This window comes from Mirounga leonina, unplaced genomic scaffold, assembly GCF_011800145.1.
Source record: "Mirounga leonina isolate KUSES-001 unplaced genomic scaffold, KU_Mleo_1.0 Mir_170, whole genome shotgun sequence".
In the NCBI taxonomy this organism is placed as follows: Eukaryota; Metazoa; Chordata; class Mammalia; order Carnivora; family Phocidae; genus Mirounga; species Mirounga leonina.
The window spans coordinates 3,718,387-3,740,655 of NW_023270433.1; the positions used below are offsets into that span (position 1 = coordinate 3,718,387).

At 54.6% G+C, this 22,269-nt stretch overlaps 2 protein-coding genes across 4 annotated transcripts in view; one reads left to right on the forward strand and one right to left on the reverse strand.

The window, feature by feature from the left end:
- The window catches only part of SPACA9 (sperm acrosome associated 9), a 34,195-nt gene that overhangs the window by 9,836 nt on the left and 2,090 nt on the right, over positions 1–22,269 (reverse strand). Inside the window, exon 1 of one of the 2 annotated variants that reach the window (XM_035015539.1) lies at positions 272–805. The exons of the other annotated variant lie outside the window; for it this stretch is intronic. The gene's annotated coding sequence lies outside the window, so the exon portion shown is untranslated. Of the gene's footprint in view, positions 1–271; positions 806–22,269 lie in introns of those variants that run through there. 2 annotated transcript variants of the gene reach the window in all.
- The window catches only part of AK8 (adenylate kinase 8), a 115,877-nt gene continuing 93,768 nt past the window's right edge, over positions 161–22,269 (forward strand). For both annotated transcript variants that reach the window (XM_035015533.1, XM_035015534.1), the window contains exons 1-5: positions 161–292; positions 2,796–2,880; positions 8,227–8,276; positions 10,383–10,496; positions 19,013–19,081. In XM_035015533.1, coding sequence (XP_034871424.1) covers positions 209–292; positions 2,796–2,880; positions 8,227–8,276; positions 10,383–10,496; positions 19,013–19,081 — 402 coding nt within the window. In that variant the 5' untranslated portion in view covers positions 161–208. The remainder of the gene's footprint in view (positions 293–2,795; positions 2,881–8,226; positions 8,277–10,382; positions 10,497–19,012; positions 19,082–22,269) is intronic.

Sequence of the window (22,269 nt, forward strand, 5' to 3'; positions counted from 1 at the left end):
CGGTCTCCAGGGCCGGCGGGCGCGCGATGATGACGTAGAGCGGCGGCCCTAGCGACGGCGGTCTCCAGGGCCGGCGGGCGCGCGCTGATGACGTAAGCGGCGGCCCTAGCGACGGCGGTCTCCAGGGCGCGGGCGCGCGCTGATGACGCGGCGGCGCGCCGGCCCTAGCGACCGCTGTCTCCAGGGAGCGGGCGCCCTGCACCGCGGCATGGACGCGACCACCGCCCCGCACCACGTACCCCCGGAAATGCCCCAGTACGGGGAGACGTACCACGTCTTCGAGCTGATGCAGGTGACCGAGGCGGCCCCGCCCTGTCGCGACACCGGGCGCCGGCCGGGAGCCTCCGTCGCGATAGGGTGCGCGGCGGCGACCCCGCAGCTGGGGGGTGTCCGACTCCTGTGCCGCCGGGACCCCGAGGGATGACTCGGTCGGAGGACGCCCCGCGTCCCTGCCCTGCGGACCCAGGAGGGAGGAAAGGGGGCAGGCCCTGGCCAGGATTTGGTCATGGCCCTGGGCCGGCCAGCTCAATGGCCTGGACCAAGTCCCATTCTTTTCTCAGTTCCGGCAGCTGTGAAATGCCAGGTTGCAAGAGCTGGTCTCCAAGGGGGCCCTTCCCGCGCTGACAGACCCCAGCCTGTCTGCAGTGTTCGTTTCTGAGCTGGGGAGTGTCCGAGTTCAAGGTGACATCACCGTCCCCTGAGATGGCTGCGACCGGGGACAGGGGACAGCAGCCCCGTGGCTCGGGCGGCAGCATTTCCCACACGGCTCTTCTTCATTAGGGCGGGAGTTCGGGGCTGCTCCCAAGCTCTCATCCTGGGTGTCTGACTTGACCGGCCCTCTCTCCCTGTGTGCGCTTTGGCAAAGCCCTGCCCCTTCTGGTTGCCCTTCTGCACCTCCTGGAGGCAAAGGCTTTCGGGAGCTGGACTGAAAGAACTCTCTGTCGCTCAGAGGTTGTGAGGGCCGAAGGGACGCTGGAGCCCAGTTTCCAGAGCATTTGCTCCTCCAAGTACACCCTATCCCCAGAGGCACCACTGTGGGGACCCCTGTGCTCATTTGAGCCTCTGACCTGCACACCTGAGAGCAGAGCTCAGACTCAGAGGTGTCACCATCTCTCCAGCAAACACATGCTTCCTTTGGAAAGTGTTACCTGGCAGAGGGAGGGAGAGAGATTTCTCTAAAACCGGGTGGCCAGTCTGAGAAAAGAAAATGGCCAGCTGAGTTGTAAGTCATCCGCTGGTGGGCAGGATGGGGCCAGCTCCTGGGGGCGCTGTGGTCTGTTCTAGGGAGGCTGCTGTATCTCAGAGTGACTTTTGGATGGAACAGTCCGCAGAAGCTTTTAGTCCAGTATTTTCAGTCCTTAGTCATTTGTGTGTGTTCCCTCCGTGGATCTTACCATCTTCATTTCTTACACTTTTTAAAAATAATTTTAGACCCACAGGATGTTACCAAGATAGTACAGAGTTCTGATGTACCCGTCCCCAGCTCCCCCTACTAAGACCATCTAACGTCACTCCTTGACATTCACAGTCCTACAAGACAGTTAACCAGACAGAGGCCTTATTTGGATTTCATCCGTTTTTACCTGCACTTCTTTCTTTTTCTGTGTGCACGGTTCTATGAGATGTTATCACATATATCGATTCATACAACCACCACCACAATTCCACTTTCACTTAGTCATTTCTTTAAATCAACCCACTTAAAAAAAAAATCAACCTGTTTTACCTCCTCCTGAGCAATATCTTTGAAATCCTAGGTTTCCTAATACACAATAGATACACAACTGCTTAAAAGCGAAATTAAAAACACTCATCTGTAAACCAGCTAGCATCATCTCACGCCGTCTCCGCAGTGCGAGCCGACCAGAGGCCTCGGCCAGTCGGGCCCTCCACCAGCTGGGGAAGCTGAGGCTCGGATAAGGGAAGCGACTTGCTGGTGAGGTGCAGAGCGGAGCTAGGACTTCTCACAGCTCCGAGCGCTCTACGCATCCACACGCCCTCCGCCCCCAGAGGCAAACACCCCTCCCTGGTTGTCCCTGAAGGATGCTCCTTCCTGCGCCAGCGTAGCTCCTATTATCTACCCAGTTCCTTTCTGTGCCTCTTGTTCTGGAACCATGGAAGCTACTTTTCCTTGGAATTAAATGGTCAGACTAGCCCAGGACTGTTTAGACACTTGGCTGGTAAATATTCTGCCCCACCCTGGAGGGACACGGGTAGCAGTGATGGCCATGCCCCCCAGCAGATGTTGGTATTGGGCACCTACTGTGAGTGTGCCCAGCATCGGGACAAGGGTGAGGCAATAACGGAGCTGCAGGAGCATATGGCAGGATATATCTAGTGAGTGTGATCAGGAAGGTATGTTTCCATGGAGACTGGAGGACGCAGGGGGACAAGTGTTCTAAGCTGAGGGAACAGCATTTGCTAAGGCTCTGAGGGGCACATGAACATGGTGCATGAGAACTAAGAGAAGGCTGGTCTGGGAAGCACAAAGGGACTGAGGGGAGAGAACCCTGGGCCTGCCTGCTCTGAGTCCAAGGGCAGTCCCTCCAGGAGCCTCCCCAGTGATACCCACACGACCCTTCCCTCATCCTCTGCTCATGGGGACCCAGGCAGACAGCAGCTGGAGCAGGGGCTGGATCCCAAGTTGAAGGCATGTGTGGTGGGTGTGGTAGAGAGATCAGGCCCCATAACCGGTGTTGGTAGCGACCAGGGTTCTGGGCCACCTGAGCCTGAGCCCGGGGCTCTGGATGCCCACGCAGCTGTTAACCACCTGGGTGTCTGCCCTGTGCCCACAGAACATGCTGGAGCAACTCCTGATCCACCAGCCCAAGGACCCCATCCCGTTCCTGATCAGTCACTTGCAACAAGACAATGATAATGGTGAGCATTCGAATGGGCCTCCCCCACTCCCCCTCCTCCTGCCTGACAGCTGTGAACCACTCTGTCCTCCCTGTGTCTGAACGGAGGGCTGGACAGGGTGGGAAGGGGTTTTGACAACTTGGGGTGGTGTCTGATTGAAAAATGCCTTAATTTCTTTGGGGCGCACAGCTTAAAATTTCTCTTGCCAAGTTATTAAAACGAAAACCTCGGAACGGCCCGTGGAATCAATTATTAATGCTTTCGTGGGTCCCATCTGATCTCACCTGTTGGGTTTAAGCTCTGTGATGACCCCACTTGTCAGGTGTAAATTTGGTTTCTGGTCTGCCTAGACAGGCAGCGCTTGGGTCTTCCTGATGGTCTCATGACTGGTGCCCGTTAGTGAGTGCCAGAGTTCCCCCAAACCTTGGCCCAAATGCAGGTCAGCTGGACCCAAAGCCACAGCTCAGAACCAGGGAGAAGGGAGGGGTGCTCCATTCCACGGTCAATTTGCCAAGTGGAGGATCATTCCCGTCCTGTGTGAGCTGTCAGGGAGAACTGGTGTCTGGGAGCTTTGATGTTTCTTTCATCGGGGCACTGGCCGCTTTGAAGGAGATACCAGCACACCAGTGAAGTTAGCACGTGGCGCGGCTGAGAGGGGCAGGGGCCTGAGATGCCCCGCGGTGGGGTTCGCACGCCTAAGATGAGAAAGGACGCTAAACAGTTTAAGAAACCGCCACAAGGAGGGCGCCTGGGTGGCTCAGTTGGTTAAGCGACTGCCTTCGGCTCAGGTCATGATCTTGGAGTCCCGGGATCGAGTCCCGCATCGGGCTCCCTGCTCTGCAGGGAGTCTGCTTCTCCCTCTGACCCTCCCCCCTCTCATGTGCTCTCTCTCTCATTCTCTCTGTCTCAAATAAATAAATAAAATCTTAAAAAAAAAAAGAAAGAAACAGCCACAAGGAAAGGTGAGAGGGAGGAGACCCCAGGCCTGCGGGTGCACCAGGCACAGCTGGCCTTTCTGGTGTGCCCCACCCCCACCCAGATCCTGACCCATCTCAGGCTTGGCTGCAGAGCATCAGAGTGAGGGGCTGCTCGGGTCCCAGGGCCATTTCACCAACCTAAGCAGAGTGGCTCACAGAGGGCACAGTTGTGCCCCTTTCTGAGCCTTTGGTCAGGGAGAATTGAAAATTGATGTTGGCTGTGAGTCCATTTGCCCCAGGTGGACATGGAGCTGTGAGCACGGAGGGCCGGGAGAACCACCTTCTCAAGCTGTCCACCTGGCCTCCTTGCGATCCTGGTGGGGTTCACTCTGCCCCACAGAGATGCTTCTAAGAGGCCTCCATTCTCTGATTGGCTGTTTATTACCTGGCATGGGGGTGCCTTCCTTTCTTGGGGGTCCTGCTGCAGACTGCAGCTCACCAGCCACGCCTCCCCCACGGGGCCTCCGTTTGCCGTTTGCTGGAGGCCCAGGTGTCTGTCTGCCTTCCCACCTCCTCCACCCGAGTCTGGCCAGGGCTCGGTGTTCCTGTTATCCAAGGACCACTTTTTCGTACTGCCACCACCCAATAACAGCAAAGCAAAGTGAAAGCAGAAGCAAAAGTACAGGAAAAACAAAGCAAAAGTTAGAGTTGAAAGTAAAGTAAAAGTTAAATAGGAGCAAAGTAAGAGTGAAGGTGACATGAAGGTGAGTTTGGTGAAGGACCCCTTCTTGCCAGGCCACGTGAGGGGCCCTCTGGCCCAATGCGCTTCCCCACGCTTGCCGAGCAGCGAACATGGCCCAGTCTGGGCCTCGGTATCCTCGTTCGTACACCGGCCGTGCTTGGGTAACTGGGTTGGGGGCCGGCGGGGCGCTGCCTGGTCCCGGTGCCTGGGCGCAGGGAGGGCGGCTAGGGGGCCTCTTCATCCTGCTGGTTTGGGGTATGCGTGCCAGGCCACGTGTTCTCCAACCCCGGGCCCCAAAGCTCAGTCAGTCCCCCAGCTGGAAATTCAAGAGCTGAAATGTGAGGCCAATTCTCATTATGCTTTCGTTTTGCTCCTCTGTGCAGATTTGATTTTCAGCGTCAAATTGCCCACTTTACCAGCATCTTTCTGTTTTAGACTCAGGGCAGCCGACGACACTGGGGGCTGGCCTTACCGCCCCCTCTGCCACCTCCTCTCTCCCTTCACCCCCTTCCATCCTCCTTAGCAGCCCCTCCATTCATTCACGGTCTGCTTTCCAAGGCCACCTGCCAGGAGCCTTGATTCCTTCTCCACACTATCCCTGCCCTGTTGCTCCCAAGCAGGGGTGAAGAACTTAGACCTGCCTCGTCTGGCTGTAGCTGGGGCTGGCCTCCTGGCCTCCTCAAGAGCTGGAGTCAGGGTTTTGGGCCCGATATTCTCTCAGGGAGTAGACGTATTGGATCCCAGTAACCACACTTTAGGGAGTCCTCCACTGCCTCTCCCAGGCCTTGGCTGGCCGCTCTTATGGTTGTTGGAACATCTTTGCCCTTTTTGCTCAAGTCCCAACCACTAAATGAAGAGCAGAGAGGGACATCTGCGGGTGCCCAGGATTCTGCCAACAAGTGAAGCAAAATGTGGGGGAACGAGGGAGGCTGGGCAGAAGAGCATGCTTTCATGAGTTTTTTTGGGGTGGTGGAAGCCAAGAACAGTTTAACCCCACCCTTGTATGTTCTGGAAGAGGACAGTGGACAAGGGGAGGCCCTCTGAAGTCCAGTGAGCATTTCCACTGCCCTGGGTCAGTGAGTAAGGTTGTCTCGCCTCCTTCCAGAGGCCTGGTTTACTGGAAACTGGGCGCTCAGTGCTTCTGCTTACTGGGCATGGTGTGGTGGGGGCAGTGGCTCCCATGGCCAGTGGCTGGTGTAGAGGGAGAGAAGGCTCCAGACTCATCCCAGTGAACATGTACAGGAGGGAATGAGGGGAGCCCCCGGCACATGGCTGGCAGCCCCTTCGCCGCGAGAAAAGCAGATTTAGTACAAAGTGAGCATTTACAGTAGCCCTGGGCAATATTAAAGCAGGTGATGGTGTATATAATGGTATGTTGCGTTTTTTATCAAACGTTTGTCCAAGAAAGCTGTGTATTAGAGCTCCAATACCTAAGGGTTTTCTTGTGAATTTTAAATCATGCTCCTAGTTAAACCTCAAAAGGATCTGTGGATGGAAAGGTTTTTTGATTTCCTTTGAAGTGGTTTGAAGAAGTTGATTACTCTTGGCAGTCAAGAAGCCTTTTATGACACTGTTTATAAATAATTACTCATGAGCAGAGCTGGAGTTTCAGGTGTTAGATTTTAAGAAACTAAAATTAATCACATAAATGTGTGCGAGAAATTAGGTGGGGAGAAAGGCCGTGAATGTTCCCCTTTTAAAGCATTTTCAGAGATGTGTACAATTTGGGTGCCACTTATTGGAGCTGGGGAGGGGAGGGTTTCCTCAGCAGCCTTTGAGCCCCGCAACTTTGTCAAGATGAACGCCTGCCTTGGGAGTCAACTCATTGCCCAAATGTTCTTGTTGAGGTGCAGCCCCTTCTCCTCGGGCTCCGCAGGCCCTGAGTCCCATTGGGTCTGGCCTGAGTTTTGAGGAGCTTGAGCAGAGGCCTGTGGCTAGAGTCCCAGAGAGGCCGCTGGGCGAAGGGCACGGGGGCCGGGCCAGTCCCCCTGCTGCTCCCTTCCTGTGGCTTTGGCCCGCAGCGTACTGGAAGCTGTGTCTGCGAAGCACCCCAGCCGAACCTGCCTTGGAGAGGAAAGTGCATGCAGAGGTTTGCTGAGCTGGAGCGTGGCAGCATTAGCCTGGGCTGGAGGAGGTGCCCCTCGTCTGCCTTGTCCACAGCCCTCCTGCCCCCACATCCCTGATTCACATCACCACCGACGGGAAAGATCTGGGGCTTCCAAGAAGCAAGTTCACACATCATCGGGGCTATGGACCAGGTTTATAAGTGTTTAGAAACGTAGGAAACAATAGTGCTCTAAAGCAATTAGTTGGGGACACATAAAAATCAAAGAAGGAATGGAAAGCCATGACATGTGTCCAGGCTGTCATGTTCTCGAGAAGAGGGCAGTGCCCCAGTTGGGACGGGCACGGAGGATAGCTGCTCCCCTTCAGTTCCTGTCTAATGCACTCACCCATGCTCCACCTTGCTTTGCTTGGCAGCATCCCTCCCCGTGCCGAGCAAGGATAAGGTGCTCCATGAGTGAATCAGTGAATCATCTGAAACCTTCCCTCCACGTTTTCCCTGAAAAGGAGAAGGTGCTGTGCATCTGGACAAAGGTCTATATTTATACCCACGCAGCCTGGCTGGGTCATCGGTGTGCTGATGATTAAATCATGGGCCAAATGGACACTAGCTCCTTCTCTGGGTCCAGTTCCAATCTAAAGGATCATGTGTGTCCCTCGTCCTCTGCTTGGACGAGTTCCCCTCCCGGTGGCCTGGCAGGAATGGGCTCTGCATATAGATATCAGAGGCTGAAGTAAGTGGGAGTATACACCTGTTCATCGTCCCCTTGGCTGAGGGGTCAGGCCAACAGTGGTGAGGGGATAGGTCTGCTTTCCCAACGTCCGTTCCGTGCTCCTGGCTCCCAGCATTTAGGGGTGGGGGTGTGGCGTGGCTCAGTCAAGGTGGCAATGGGAGGAATCAGCATGGATTCATGTTTCCAGACACCATGTTCTGATTCCTGTTTTGACCCAAGAACACAAGCCTTCCAGCACTTTTCCAAATCTGCTGGTCTGGCCTTTTCCAGTGGGCCAGCACCTACTCAGATGTCCAGAAGCCGCTTTAGGAATTCTGTGGGGCCAACAACCTTCCCGAGCCTGAAGTCTCCCACGGAAGCAAGCCATTTGCATAGAAATGCCCACATTTGGAAACAAAGACTTTTCCTATCTGGGGTTTTATAAATCTGGCCTATACATTCCAGGCTTTCCCCCATTATTTCCCTCTGTAAAATCATGGGGAATACAATTTGCTAAATAAAAAAAGCATAAATATATATATATATATAAAAAGCTTGAAAGGTCGATTTACATAAAATACAGCTTTATTTGAGAGCGTGTCCCCAAGACAAAGTCCCTGTTTAAAATGCTTTATGGTGTTTGAAATCCCAATTGTTCCTGATATTTATTAGTTTGGCAAACAAGTTACCGTGTCCATGTCCCCTTGGAGACAGAAAAATAAACCATCTCAGTGATCACTTACTTCTCTAAACATAGAGAGTACGTTCGATGGTGAGAGCATCTCAGAGCCCCTGGGTTACAAACGACCGTGTCACTAGCAGAAAATGAAATCTGGGGGAGGAAGGAAATGAAGGCCCCCCTGAGCACCGCAGGCCCGGGGGGTTGCTCTGTCATAGTGGGCGGTGACATTCAAATCTTTCTCTTCCACAGTGCCGAAGATTGTGATATTAGGTCCACCCGCCTCGGGGAAAACAACCATAGTAAGTGCATCATATTAAGTGTTGTAATACTGTAATATCTCATTTACCTGCAGAGCTGGAATGAGGCTGCCCCTCAGCGGGTTTTCAACACCACAGCTTTGCTTCATCTTTCCCCTCTCCTGCTTCTTAACTTATTTTCTTATTACGAGAGGTGGCATGCACGCTAGCAGAAAACCTAGAAAGCTCAGAACACAAAAGTATCATCCCTCAGCCATCTAGGGAGGAGCATTATTTTAGCAGCTGGGATATACCTTCCAGGGCGTTCTTGGGCTGCACGGACACCACCCTCGCACACCCTTAGCTCACATCCTTAGGATACATTTCTAGAAGCAGACCAGAGTCGAGAGACTTTTGACACGGACTCTTCAGACTCATTCTTAATGTTTTAATTACGAAATAGTTCAGTCCAAAAGGCATAGAAACTGCACCATGGATACTCACGTATCCGACCCCCAGATTTTACAGAATTTATCATTTGGCCATATTTGCTCTGGTGATTCTCTCTCGACTTTAAGGGTACAGCAAATACGTCATCCCAGCCCACCCTTCCTTGTCTTTCCTTGGAGACAGCCCCAGTCCTGGCGCTGGTGCGTCTCCTCCTGCTGCAGTTTGAAAACTTGTGAAGTTGTAAGTGTCAAAACTTGTGAACATTGCAGTCATCTGAGATGGAGCTCTGTCTTTTAAGAGCCTGGCTAGTGAACATCAGTTACCTTGTCCTTGATGAGCTGACACTTTGCTTTATTCAGAAAAAGAATTAAGATGGCTGAGCCTTACCCAAGCTGACCTGCATCTGCTTTGCTCTGGCATCATTTATATCCTAGCATTCTGTCTGTCTCTCTGTCCACCCATCTGTCCATCCCTCTATCCTTCTGCTTGTCAGTCTGTCTGTAGTTTTTCTACTGTGCTTCTCAGGATCAGGCTGCCAGCTCTCACTCTGGTCTCCTGTTTCACTGTAGAAACCAGGGGCTCCCAAGCCTGGCAGTCAGAAGCATTACCAGGTGCTTTGGAAGGTGCAGGTTCCAGACTCCCCTCCAGACCTGCCTGATCAGAATCTCCTGGGGAAAAGCCCAGGGAGCCTGTAGAAGCCGCTCCTGAGGTGGTAGCCTCTGCACTAGACAGACAGGCTTCCAAGCCATATTAAGGCCGAGTCATGTCGCTCTGGGTGAGGGGTCTCCTCGGCAAAGGGCCTTTGTCTTTGAGGCGTTCGGCACTCTGCGCCCACCGTGCTCACGCCCAGTTCTGGCTCTGCCCTGACCTCTGGCGAATTTGCTGTGTAGAGTTCCTGAAGCGTCGTGAACACAGACAACTTCTCTCATCAAGGCCCAGCTTGGCTGAGGCAGTCGACTTTGCCTCCTGGTGAGGTCAGGGCCCACAGCGCTTGGCTGGTGTTTGAGCTACAAGCCTTTTGGTGAATTCGCTATCCCTGCCTCCGACCGCTGCCTGGGGATACACAGACTCTAATTTTGCAGGAAGATGACACACAGTAAAATCCAGACAGAGCCCCAAAGGGCTGTCATCACTGACATCTGCCAACACGAGCAACAGAGAGAATTAAGGTTCGTACTTGCCCTGGGGGACTTCAGGGCCTTCTGACTCATCCTGATGCTGAAATGGTCATCAGTATAATCTTGGCATTAAGAACATTTTATTGCATTCATATTCCCTAAAAGGTATTCATCCCTGTAGAGTATACATAGCCATCAACGAACGAAACATTCATTTGGCTAGACCAGGTCATGTCCCGATCTAAGGAAAAATGAACGAGTATGCCTGGGACCCATGTTGAGGTCCTGTCCGTGCATTTCCTATTGTAAACCTTCTGAGGCCCGCAGAGCTGGGACGGGCATGCCCGCAGAGCTACATGCATGGCCCGTCTGTAGGTTTTCTAGTAGTCACTGGCTGCTGGAAGGAGAGAGGGCATTCAAGTGGCATTCTCGGGCTGGGAGGGACCCTATGGGCTTGTCCCCCTTGGTGGCCTCCTTCCCACCGGAAATCATTATGCTTCCAGCCTTTTCTAGTAGATTGTGGAAGGACCTGGGCATTTGAATGGAGTGCCGTCCATTACAGCTTTCACTAAAATGCTCGTGTCCTCTTTCCTCTCTTCAGGCAATGTGGCTGTGCAAACATCTGAGCAGCAATCTTGTCATGGTGGAGGACTTGATAGCCAGAAAATTTTCCTCGCTGGCTGAGGTTGCCAGGAAGCATTATCAGAAAATGAAGGTGGGACTGGCCCTGGGGGCTGGGTGGGGGGGTGGCGGGCAGGAAGGGGAGATGGGGGGACCGCTTCCCCGGCTCCCCCCTCTCCCCCCCCCCCCCCGCTAGTTTCCATTTCCTTGTGGATTAAGTGAGGGAGATGCTAGGATAAGATGAGATACAGGCACGGTAGGATGGAAGGGAGGAGACAGTTCTCAAGTAGGGTCCATCCTGGTGGGGATGGAGGTGAGGGCTTTGGGGCAGAAAGGGTCATTCATAGAGCGAGGAAGCCGCTCTGTGCTGATGGAGTGGCCAGGGCTCGCTCCTTTCCAGGGTCAGCCCCATCAGGTGGGTGCCCAGGGGCAGGGGCTCCGTGCACGGATGATGGAGCCCCCATCCAGATGGGCACGGGGTTTAAGGGCAGTCCTCCAGCTGTCTCTGCCAAGGAAAGACCAGCGTGCTGCACCTCGGGGCTTCCTCCTGCCGTCCGTGGCACTCTGTGGCGCTCTGTGGTGCTAGGGCCGCCCTCCCTGTCCCCTCTGTCTGTGGGTGGCATCCCAGGGCATTGGGTGTTCTGTTCCTAAAATTTCACTAACCCCATATTTGAAAATTTTTTTAAATAGGAAATATAGAGCTTGATTATGTTGTTTCTCTTTAATACAAACAGAAACTTCGAAATGTTTCTTCATAATCTCCTCTGGACTATAAGCGGATTTCTTAGTCCATTTGGGCGGCAGTCACAAACTACCACAGACTGGGTGGCTTGGCAGCACAGGGTTGATTCGTCCCAGGTCTGGGGTCTGGGAGTCCGAGGTCATGCCTCCAGCAGAGGCAGTGTCTGGGGTAGGCCGCCTTCTTGCTGTGTCCTCATGTGGTGGAGAGGGCAAGGGCGCTCTCTGGGGTCTCTTTTTTAAGGGCACTAATTAATCCCATTCACTAGGTTTCAGCTCTTATGACCAAATCACCTCCCCCATCCCCCCAGCCCAATACTGTCACCTCGAAGGTTAGGATTCAGCATATGCATTTGGGGGACACAGGCGTTCAGACCATAGTAGCAGGGACGTGCCCTCTTGGGCATTCTTTATGAAGACTCTGGCTGCCTCCTGTTTGTAAGGGAAGCCGGCTGAGAAGGGTAGGAATCCCTGTGTTTGCTGAGTGCTTTCCAGGCCTCCCTCCTCACCTTGTAACCTCCATGACCTCTGTGACCTCCATGCACAACGTGGGCATGCCGGCCTCCCCAGCCTGTGGAGGTTAAGTAACGGCCCAGGGCTCGGGTGGATTCAGGCCTAACCCAGAGCCGGGCCAGCAGTTGAAGTGTGTGTGGGTGGGGGAGGGGGGCCACAGTGGTTTCTGAGGCCCCGATAGAAGCAGCACCTTCCTCCTTGGCTCTGCAGCCAGAATTGGGCACCACCTGGGGCCACTCTCTGCCTCTTTGAGGCCCCTTCATCTTGTATTTCCATCCCGAGGTTTCTCTTCTGTCCTTCCTGGCCTCCACCGTGTTCCCTGCTTCCAACCCCCCACAGAAGCAGCACCAAGGCCTCAGGGAAGGGGCTCTGCCCAGGCCAGCTGGTCAGGTGTCCCTGGGGCCCGGGCAGCTCTGGTGAAGGGTGGTGGGCTTGGCAAGGCGACTGGGGCACCGACATGGCTGGGAGGGCCCTGGCAGGGCAGGGGCAATTCTCAGGGTTGAGGCGTGGGACTCCCAACCCCAGGTTTGCCGGTTACCACAACCTGATGGAAGGAAGACCTCATTCAGCAAGGTCGGCCACTGCCACGGTGAACCGACTCTAAATATGCTCAATCCAGAGCACTTCCTGCCCCCCATTGCCTGGCGGGGACTCTCAGGGGGAGCAAGTGATGCCCCGCATGCTCCCCAGCCCTGTGGTCTTGCAGGAACCGGTGTGTGCTTATGGTTGGAGGGACACCAGCATTTGGGGTGGGAATATGGTTTTAGAAAGATAGTGGTTATCTCATTTTCAGAGAGCTTTTCGGGGTGGGGGAGGCAGGCTTATTTCTAGGGTAAAGATGCTTTTATCAGGTTTATCAAATTCAGCAGAGGGGAGGATTTTAAGGAAATTCCTCCTGGGTTTCATTACGCTAATTATCCGCATATTTCAGACCACATCGAAGTGCTTTCAAGGGTGTCCGGTTGGGGTTCCGTGGTTCGGAAGCACAGGGGAGGGAAGATGAAAGGCAAGGCCATCAGGAGTACGATCAAGGAGTAAAAGGTCCGAAGAGCCGGCAGGGGTGCATGTCGGGCGGCTGCGCGTGGCCTGGCCGCAGATGGCCGTCGCCAGACATGGCCTCTCGTTAAGGGTCATCTTTAAATCGCCTGCGGATCTGGAGCCTTTTATAGCTCTTTTTGCAAGTAGTGATAATACCTTCACATCCCTAATCTTCTGTTCATCTCGGCTCTGCCCTCCTACTCGGAATTCTCTTGCGTTGCTGGTGTTAACCAAGACCTCCTCATTTTAGGCATTTCCAGATGGTTTCCCAAATACTTCCTCGTCCCCTCCTGTGTGCCACGCACTCTTCCTGCAGTGCCGCGGGAGACCCAGAGATGAACTCCTTCTCCTGGCCCCTGGGAACTCCGGGGAAGGGGGGATGTCCAAGCTAAGGGGCCTGGAAGCCTCCTGCCGTTGGCGGCTTGGCTAATTCACTCACCCCCTGAAGCATTCTCTGAGCAGTGACTGAGTCCCAGGCACTGGCTCGCGGCTGGAAGAGCGGACGGGTTGCAAGATTCAGGGGCTCAGTGGGGCCATAGCCTAACTGCAGGGTTCATGATGTGGAAGAGCCCAGAATCAGGCAAAGGGCCACAAAATCATGTGAGCAGGGAGGGATTGGACCAGCTTTTTTGTTTTTAACTGTTTATTATAAAATATTATAGCGTGACTCAGAGGCAGGGAGAAAGGCATTAGAACCCTCACGGGCCCATCACCGGCTACAATCAGCATCGGCTCACAGCAGCCTTGTTCCACATGTTGTCCCGCACCCCCCTGCTCCCGGATCATGAGAGCAAACCTATAGGGCATTTCATGTCATCCGGAGTTGTTTGTCTGCCGGAGTCCCAGGATCCAGTCCTGCATCAGGCTCCCCGCTTGGTGGGGAGTCTGCTTCTCCCTCTGCTGCTCGCCCTGCTTGTGTTCTCTCTCTCAAATAAATAAAATCTTAAAAAAAAAAAAGGAACTCTGACCCACGACTTGCAGCAATCTGCCCAGGCAACCAGCCCGTTGTCCCCCAGCTGGGGAAGCCGGCGATAACCCCGTCATAGTCGGCCCCACGTGGCCAGAACTTGATTCATCACGGAATTTTTGTCCCTACTTCCAGCTTATGGCCAAGCAGAAGAAGCCAAGCACACAGGGTGCCCTGCTTCCCGGTGGCCGCCTCCCACTCCCCCAGGCCGCAGCCCTGGCAGGGCACGCCCGCCATCGCCCCGTTGGTCCACCGCCAAGCTTTCCCTCTCCACCGCCCCCTCGGAGCCTCTGCCAAGCCCAAGTGATGCGGCGACCCCTCCCCAGAACAAGCCCTGGCTAAGTAGCCCTTTGCTTTTCTCATTGGGTCGGCCTTCATTTATTTCTACTTTCCAGAAGATAAGGGCTCTTTTCTCTTAAACACACACACACACACACACACACACACGGTCACACTTAGAAAACTCGCTAGTCTTTCTTTGGTATCAGGTCAGAGTTACACTGTCCCTGAGCAGACACCTTTCTCGTGGTCCTCCAGCCCTTTGCCCACTCTGCCCGGCCCCAGGGCACTCTGGGTGTAAACACCTCCCTCGGCAGGTGTTTCTCGTCTCCTCTCCACCTTGACCAAGGCCACCTTCGCTCTCAGTTTATCCTGTTTTGTCGCATCCTTTTCCCTCATCTGCCCACTCTGGTCCATTCCCTAAGCCTGCCCCATTGACTGTCACAAACACTGGGTAGGGGAGCCCTGGGGGCAGAGTGGGGAGCAGGAGGGAGGCCTGCAGGAGCCCAGGGCACAAAAGTGAAGGAGGCTACTGCTGTCAGGTGCTGACCCTGCACTTGTACGAGCCTGAGAGTCAGCACCTCCTTCAATTCTGGCCCAGGGCTTCTGGAAGCCTAACCCCAGTCCAGGACCCACTGGAGTTTGGGAAAACCTAGTCCTATGGGTTTCTAATCACACAGGAGGTAGTAGGAAGAAGAGGTTCCCTGGTGAAAGGATATTTCTCTGCAGCAGGAGCTGGGTGTGATTGCTCTGGAATGTTTCAATTTCTAAAGAACTTTATTACTGAATCCCTGCAGGGAGAACACACACTCGAGAAACCACCTGGTCCAGAAGTTCTCAGTCTTTGTGGCACGTGAGACTCGCCTGGGTCCTGCTGGACTCGTTTAGTCTGAATCCCCGGAAGTGGTGCTGGAGTTTCAGATGCTCCCCAGGGAATTCTAACGTGGCCCCGGGCCCCCAACCGCCACTCCCCTTTCTCATTGTGGTTGTTAGTCTTACAGCACAATTATCGCCAAATCAAGGTTTCTTGGGTGTGCAGCTGTCGTATTAGGGCTCCACAGCCTGTGTTGTTGAATGAATAAGTGACCCAGGCTCTGAAGGCCAGTCAGGCAGGAAGGAGCCAGAGCTGGGTTCTTTGCAGCTCCAGTGTCATTTACTCCTTTCAGTTCTGTTGACAAAGTTAAAGTCTGGTGGAGCCCGGTGCACCCAAGTGCCCAGCTGCCGGGCCACCATTTAACGTCCAAGGGAAAGAAGTTGTGCCGTCTCATCCTGCCTCCATCTACACACAAGGATGGAGGGCTCTCCAGTGTCGCTGAGGATTTCTGGGATTGCCCTTGTCCCGTGGGTGGCCTCCATCCGCTCCGGCCATTTCCTCTCCAGCCTTGCTGCTCCATGTCCTCGTGTTCTCTGGCGCTGGAGTCCTCCTGCTGTCTCGTGTCCCCTGTCCGCCACTCCAGGCGGTGGCGTGAATGGGCCTTGTGGAAGGTTCAGGGTCGTGGAGGTTCTGCCTGTGGCCCAGGACCATTCTCCCTGTAAAGTTCATCGGCCTTTCCCACTGCAGGGTCTCTTCCGGGTCCCCTCCCTCTGGGGGCCTGTCATATGGCACGTGGTCAAGGGCGTGCTCTTCCTTCAAGGCCTCCTCTCCCATTCTCTCCCTCCTCCTGCCGCCTGTTGCCCGGGCCCTGCCTTTTGAGCATTGTGTGAGTGCCTGCCATCCAGACCTGCTCTGACAATCCTGGAAACAGTAGGAACTTGGAAATGAGAGTTGTCTTTAAAGATTCTCTGACCACTTCTTAAGTGAGCTCAAGTCCAAGTTTGGGCTCCCCACCCCCACCAGCAGCACGTGTAGGAGGAAGAGGCCGGACTGGGCAGACCAGATCTCAACTGTTGCCCTCCCGACTCTGCTCCAGGTGGAAGTTCATACTGTAGATCAAAACACCCTCTGCCTCTTGAGCAGGCGTCACCCAAGGTGACACAGGGAGTGGGGGCCCTGAGAGTGGGGCCTGGTGATGGGACCGCGCCGGCTGTGTCATCCCAGTGAGGAAGCCCGGGTGTGAGAAGTGAAGGCAGGTGCCCCAGGGGGCTGAGCCAGGGTTCCACCTGCCACCATCCCTGGCTGCCTATGCACAGCAGCAAACCAGTGGGCCACTCAGTGGGGGCGGCACGTCTGAGGTCAGCAGATCAGTGGGGTTGGGAGCTGGACGGAGAAGAAGGGTCCACACGGGAGCTGATGCAGCCAATTCTGCCCTTGATGAGAAGAAGGCAGAGAGACGAGAGGCCAGGGCCCTGCATCTGATCTGGGCCTTCTCTGTGACCAGTGGGGGGGCCACGGGGCTTTACCAGTTTGTCCCTGATTCTCCCCACAAAGCCAGGCCTTGGGGGGCTGGGTGGGAGAGCATGGCGGAGCTCTGGGAGGAGGGAGCCTGATTCCTGCAAAGACAGTTTGGCAGGACTCTGAGAGGCGCCCCTGGAAGCCCTGCTGCTGACGTGACACATCAAAGCTGGCAGTGAGACAGTGCCAAGGCGGGGAGCGGTGGGGGGTACCCGGGAGGGGCTGTGCTCAAAGTCATGGGCCTGTCCCCTGCTGGGCAGGCCCCCGGCGGGTGCCGTACCCCACCTGGACCTGTCTCCTTTCAACCCGTGTTCTTTGACTGGCTTGCACCTCCCCTACCCCCATCTCCTCCTCCACCTCCACCCCTGCCCATCCCAGTACCTGTGTGAATGCTGCCTCCTGAATGGGTGTTGTCAGGGACAGGAGACTAATCTCGAAGGGAAATGGGCCTCAGGATGGAAGCTGGCTCTGCCTGGGGTCGGGAGGGGACATGCGGGGACAGGAAAGGGCTGCTCCCTGTTGACCCCTTCCCTCGCCAGCTGGGAGAAGTTTCCCAGGAGAGCTGGGAGGATAGGGCTGGGGCAGAAAGTCACCCTCCCCAGCAACCTTTCCCATGTGGGGGAGGGCTCTTGGGTGCTTGAGTTTGCTTCTAAGACGTGGTTTCTCCGGGTGTGCTCCCTGGACCAGCAGCCTCAGCATCCCTACCTCGAGAGATCAGGAGGATCCGAGCGCACAGGAGCTGAGCCCCCTTGGGGACTGATCCCCTACCCCCGGCTTCTCTGCCTTGCCAGCACCCTGTTCCCTCTCTCTGAATTGCTCTGTGGGGGAGCTGACCTAAGCCCATTCGCTGAGACATGGCAAACATCCATAGTTAGAAGTGGTTGAGCACCGTCTGTTCCCCACACCCTCGCTGCCAGGACATAACAGATGTGAGGCATGGACACATTCTGCCACATGCGCCATTTCTCAGCCAGCCCGGACGGGGCACAGCCTGTTGGAGAGGCTCTGGTGTCCCAGCTCTCTGTCTCTCTAGGTGCCCCAACAGCCCTCCAGGCGGACATGACAGCATTCCCGAGGCAGGATCTGGTCTCCAAACCCTTACAGATGCTGGCTCTAGAATGAAAGATCCAGACTCTTCTCCAGTGTCACTAAAATGTCACCAAGGCCACCACTAGCCCTAAGGATACTTCAGGAAATTGCCCCCCCCCCCCCGCCGCCACCAGGCTGACATGGTCCCACTCTGGGGTCCCCAGCTTGGGAAAAGGAGCATAAGGTAGATTTCTCACCACCTGAGCTGGGCATCTCTGTGTGCACTCAGTGCACACCCAAGGACCCTCATCTGCACCTGGCAGGAGCCCCTCCCCTCCTCGGGGCTGGTTCAGCCCTGACATAGCTGGGGATGTGCTGTCCGGGGCTGGCCTGGGAGTCTGCTTTGGCCAAGCGTTGGGGTGTTTATGGAGAAGCACCAGCTTTTAGTGATCTTAGGTCAAGGAGACACGAGGGAATGGGTTTTCCAGGCATCAGCTCTGGGGCATTCAAGGTTTTGTTAGAAAAATAAGAGTTGGTTGTGAAAATTGGGATGTTGATTCTGGCCAGAGAAAGTTCAGGAGAGAGACAGAAGGTCAGCCATCCTTAACGTCCTATCTGCGCACTGCTCCCCCCGCCCCCCCCCCGCCGCCTGCCTTTGCTGGGCCCAGGGAGAGCAGAGTGCTGAAGAGGCGGGGCTCTAACTGCCCTGCATGGGTTCAAGTTCTGCCTCTGCTCCTCCCTGCTCGTATAACCCAGGGGAGGGGCTTCACCTCTCTGAGGCTCAGTGTCCCTATCTGTAAAAAGGTGATAAAAATAGTACAGATTGTCCAGAGTTGTAAACATGGAATAATGTAGCTGGGCACAGTGCCCAGCACAAAGGGTATAATCAACAGGTCATTATTACTATTTATTGAATGTGTTCAGGAACATGAAGTTTCATTAACTCATCAGCTGGCAAGGGCATCCTATTTCCTTGGCGCTGACTTGAGGCTGGGGCAGAGGTGCACTGGCCAATATTTAACAACCAGCTCTCTGGGGAAAAAAGCCCATCTTTGCAGCATTCGCCCATTTCCGTGGTGTAAATACTCCTACCATGGCTGATTTCAAGCTACCACCGTGAGGTCTCTGAGTGCCGAGTTGGGAAGAGATGGGCATCGTGGCCCCCTCCTGCACACTGTCTGGGGTACAAAGATAGTAAGACTCAGTCCCTTCCCTCCAGGAACTTTGAGACTTCCTGGGGAGTTGGACACGTGAGCAGACCCCTGGAAGGCCTTGTGGTTAGAGCAATAACAGAGTTCGCCATTGAGGATTATGGCGGCCCCTGGCCGAGCCTGGGGAGGGTCAAGGAGGGCTGCCTGCAGGCGGTGGCGCTTGGGCCAAGGCTCTGAGGGAGCCTGGAATCTCTCAGGAGGGGTGAGGGGAGCATCTGGCGGAGGCACAGGATAAGCAAGTGTGGAGTTCGGGGTGCACGTGTGGTGGGGAGCTGTCAAAGGGGTGGTTGGTGTAGAATGAAGCTCAGGGTAGGTCTGGGGGCTGCAAGGTGGGCCCGGGCTTTACAGAGGCCACTGGACATCAGTCAGGGACTGGGAAACCTTTGTGTTCACACAGCCAGCTCCTCAGTGTTCAGCTGAGCCCCCTGGCCTGCCAGTTACGTGTCCTTTTTGGCTCAGTATGCGGGTTGGGACCCTCATTCTGCATGTCATCTTTCCTTTAGAAACTGTCCAGCACACTGCTCATCAAACTGATTCAAGAACGCCTGAAGGAGGAGGACTGCATCAGGCGGGTAAGAAACCCTGTGTGCAGCGGCTCGGGGGCTCCCAGGGAGAGGGGCTCTGTCACCAGATAAAGGGAGGGTGAGGGGCGTGGGTTCAGGTCCTAGCATGGAACCTGCAGAAAAGGAGAAAACAGACAAACCAGATCTCAGTGAAGTTGAGTCTGTGGACGTGGATTTCACCTTGGATGGAGCCAAATAACCAGGTGGAATCTGGGGTATCCGTCAGGGATCCCAGGACAAAGCTGGCCTGTCCCAAGCGGTGACAGGAGAGTGTTTAAGGAAAGGGTGGGTGTGGAAGTGGGGAGTGGTTGAGGCAACCCACAAGCACTGCTGAAGCACCTGAGACCAGCCCCATAGCGAGCGGGGCACTCCTGGACCTGGAGGGGCAGAGGGAGAACTGGGGGGCACCCCAAACTCTCCTCTGCCATCCTCTGATCTCCTGCCAGCACCCCATCTGGCCAGACCCAATGAAGCCAGAGGGCAGTGTGTCCAGGTGAGGCAGTCCATTTGTGGAGGTCAGCCTCCTGGGGCATGGAGGGGGTTGGAGGGGCAGAAAGCAGGCAACAGGAGCCATGGGCGCCCTGGGAGGGCTTTAGACACACGGACTCCCTGGATCCTCAGAGGAACTCCATTGGGTGGACCCCATGACTCCCCGCTTTTACAGATGAGGAAACAGGGTTGGCTACGCGATTTCCAAATATCTTCTCCTGGTCCACAGCTCGTCTTAGCGTCCTCAGATCAGTGGCTTTTACAGAGCAAACAGTTTTAATTTTAATGCAGTCCCATTTATCGATGATTTGAACATTTTTAAAGTATTCCATTTTCATTTATCTCTTGTGTTTTTAACGATATTTCTGTATAGCTTTTTCAAGCTATGATCTAATAATGATGGTATACAGACTTACCTTTTCTCAGTCTGTTCAGAGTCACTTCTGTGCCATCTGGAGCAGAATGTCCAGTAGAGTCTCCTCCCCTCCGTGAGTGTATGTCCGCCCTGGGTCTTACTGTGTGTGGACACTGAAAACCCTGGCAGGCAGCCTTACCAGCTTTGCTCTCCGTCATCAAACCTATTTTAAAGAACTCGAGGAGAACCATCTGTTCTGTTTATCCAGGCATTTCCATTTCTGATGATCTCTCTTCGTTCCCGACACTGTGCGTGGCCCCTTCTATCTGGAACTCTGGTCAGCTCTGCCCCCAGTGAACTCTCACAGAATGTCTTTATTGCCTTCATTCTTGAAGCATATTTGTCTCTGGATTCAGAATTATAGATCCCCAGCTCGCTCTTCTTACACCTCAGTGTCCCACTTCCTTCCGGTCCGTGTGGTATCTGGCGCAAGGGCAGCCGCCCAGACTCCTGCCCAATTAGCGTGTCCCTTTCCCCCCTGGCTTCCTCCGACACTGTTCGGAGAACATTCTCGGTTCCCAGCGGTTTAATCACCATACGTGATTCATTCGGATTTATTCTTTTGGGGGTTTGTTAAGTTTGTTAAGTTCCTTGAATTTGTAAGTTTACGTTTTTCTCCAAACGTGGGCAGTTTTTGGCCATTATTTCCTCCTTCGCCGTTCTCTCCCCCGTGTCCTGAGGCTCCAGGGCTGTGAGCACTAGCTCTGTGGTTCCCTCCATGGTCGCTGAGTCCCCATCCTCTATTTCTTTCCCCTCTGTCGTGGATCAGATAATGTGCATTGAAGCGTCTTGAGGCTCACTGAGGCCTTCCTTTCCCGTCTCCATTCTCCTGTTGGGCCCATCCAGGGAGCTTTTAATTTGGATTGCTGTTTCTCAGTGTTCAAAATTCCACTTGGTTCTTCTTGCTGTCTTCTGTTTCTGAGACTTTCTATTTGTCCATGCATTTACTTGTTTGAGCTCCGTTGTTATTATTATGTCTTAATACCAACTCTGGTGGCTCAGCCGGTTGAGCATCCAAGTCTTGCTCTCAGCTCAGGTCTTGATCTCAGGGTCATGAGTTTGAGCCCCACATTGGGCTCCACACTGGGCGTGGAGCCTGCTTAAAAAACACAACAAAACAACAGCTGCTTCAGAGTCTTTGGTAACTCCAACAACCGAGTCACGTCAGTGGTGACGTCTGAGGTCTTTTCCCGTGTGAGTTGAGATTTTCCCGGCTGTCCTTGTGTTGCATGATTTTGTATCCTGGACATTTTTCATCTTGTTGTGAGACTCTGATCTTGTGTAAATCCTATGGTGGATGTTGGTATTGTTGTCTTCGCAGACCACTGATTCATTTGGGCTCAGGCCGCAAGTTCCAGCCACCTTCTCTGTGTTGTGGTTCCCATCTTGCTTCTGTCTTCAAAGCCTTTGCAAGTTCTGTGCGGCGCTCCGCAGCTCTGTGCTGTGTGCGCCGCTCAGCGGGGCCTGGACCGGGTCTGTGCTCTGCTTCCTCTCTCAGTGTCTTTAGAAAGCTGTCTGGGTCACACCCTTGTACACACAACTTGCGGGGAGCCCACGAGTCCATAACAGTTTCATTTGGTTGCTTGCCTGAGCTGCTCTCTCTGCCATTTCCATGGTAACTTCCAGTTCCCCGGTGCTCCTCTTTTTGGTCCTCTGGCCAGAAAGCTGGGACTTTGTTTCCCGCTCTCTCACAGGCTTCCTGCGACTGTGGCCATGTGGCAGGAGGGCAGAGAGAGGAGGAATGAATGGGGCTTTGCTCCGTTCTCTGGGGACTGCAGGGGAGGGGCCCCTTGTCCCCTCAGAGCTGCCGGCACCTGCGGGCACCCTGTGTCGCTGGTGCCACACCACGGTGCCGGGAGGCTAGGGTACGAGAAAAACTCACGGAGATCTCCCCCACCATCTGACCGTAGGAGTGCCCTCTCCCGCTGCACGAGCCGGACACGAGGGCCCCTCCCGGGCCTCTCTCAGTTCCCACCTGTCACCCACCGTCAGGTCTCAAGGCTGCCTGACGCCCAGGCCGGGGCTGCTGGCTTGGTGGTATTTTGAATTCTGGTCTTCTTTCCTAATTCACCTACCACTGTGTACTTTTCTGATTCCTCACATGGCTGCCCCGTGCCTGCTGCCCCTGCATTCGAGCTGCTTTCGGTGGGAGTGAGAGGGTGGGCCGGGCCCACTGTGGGTTCCTGCCCAGAACCACAGCTTGTGTGCTTACATTGTTTTAATATTCACCTGTGTGTCCACGTACACACTCTCCCTCTCTCTCTTGCTTAAAATTCATCGAGAGACCCAAATC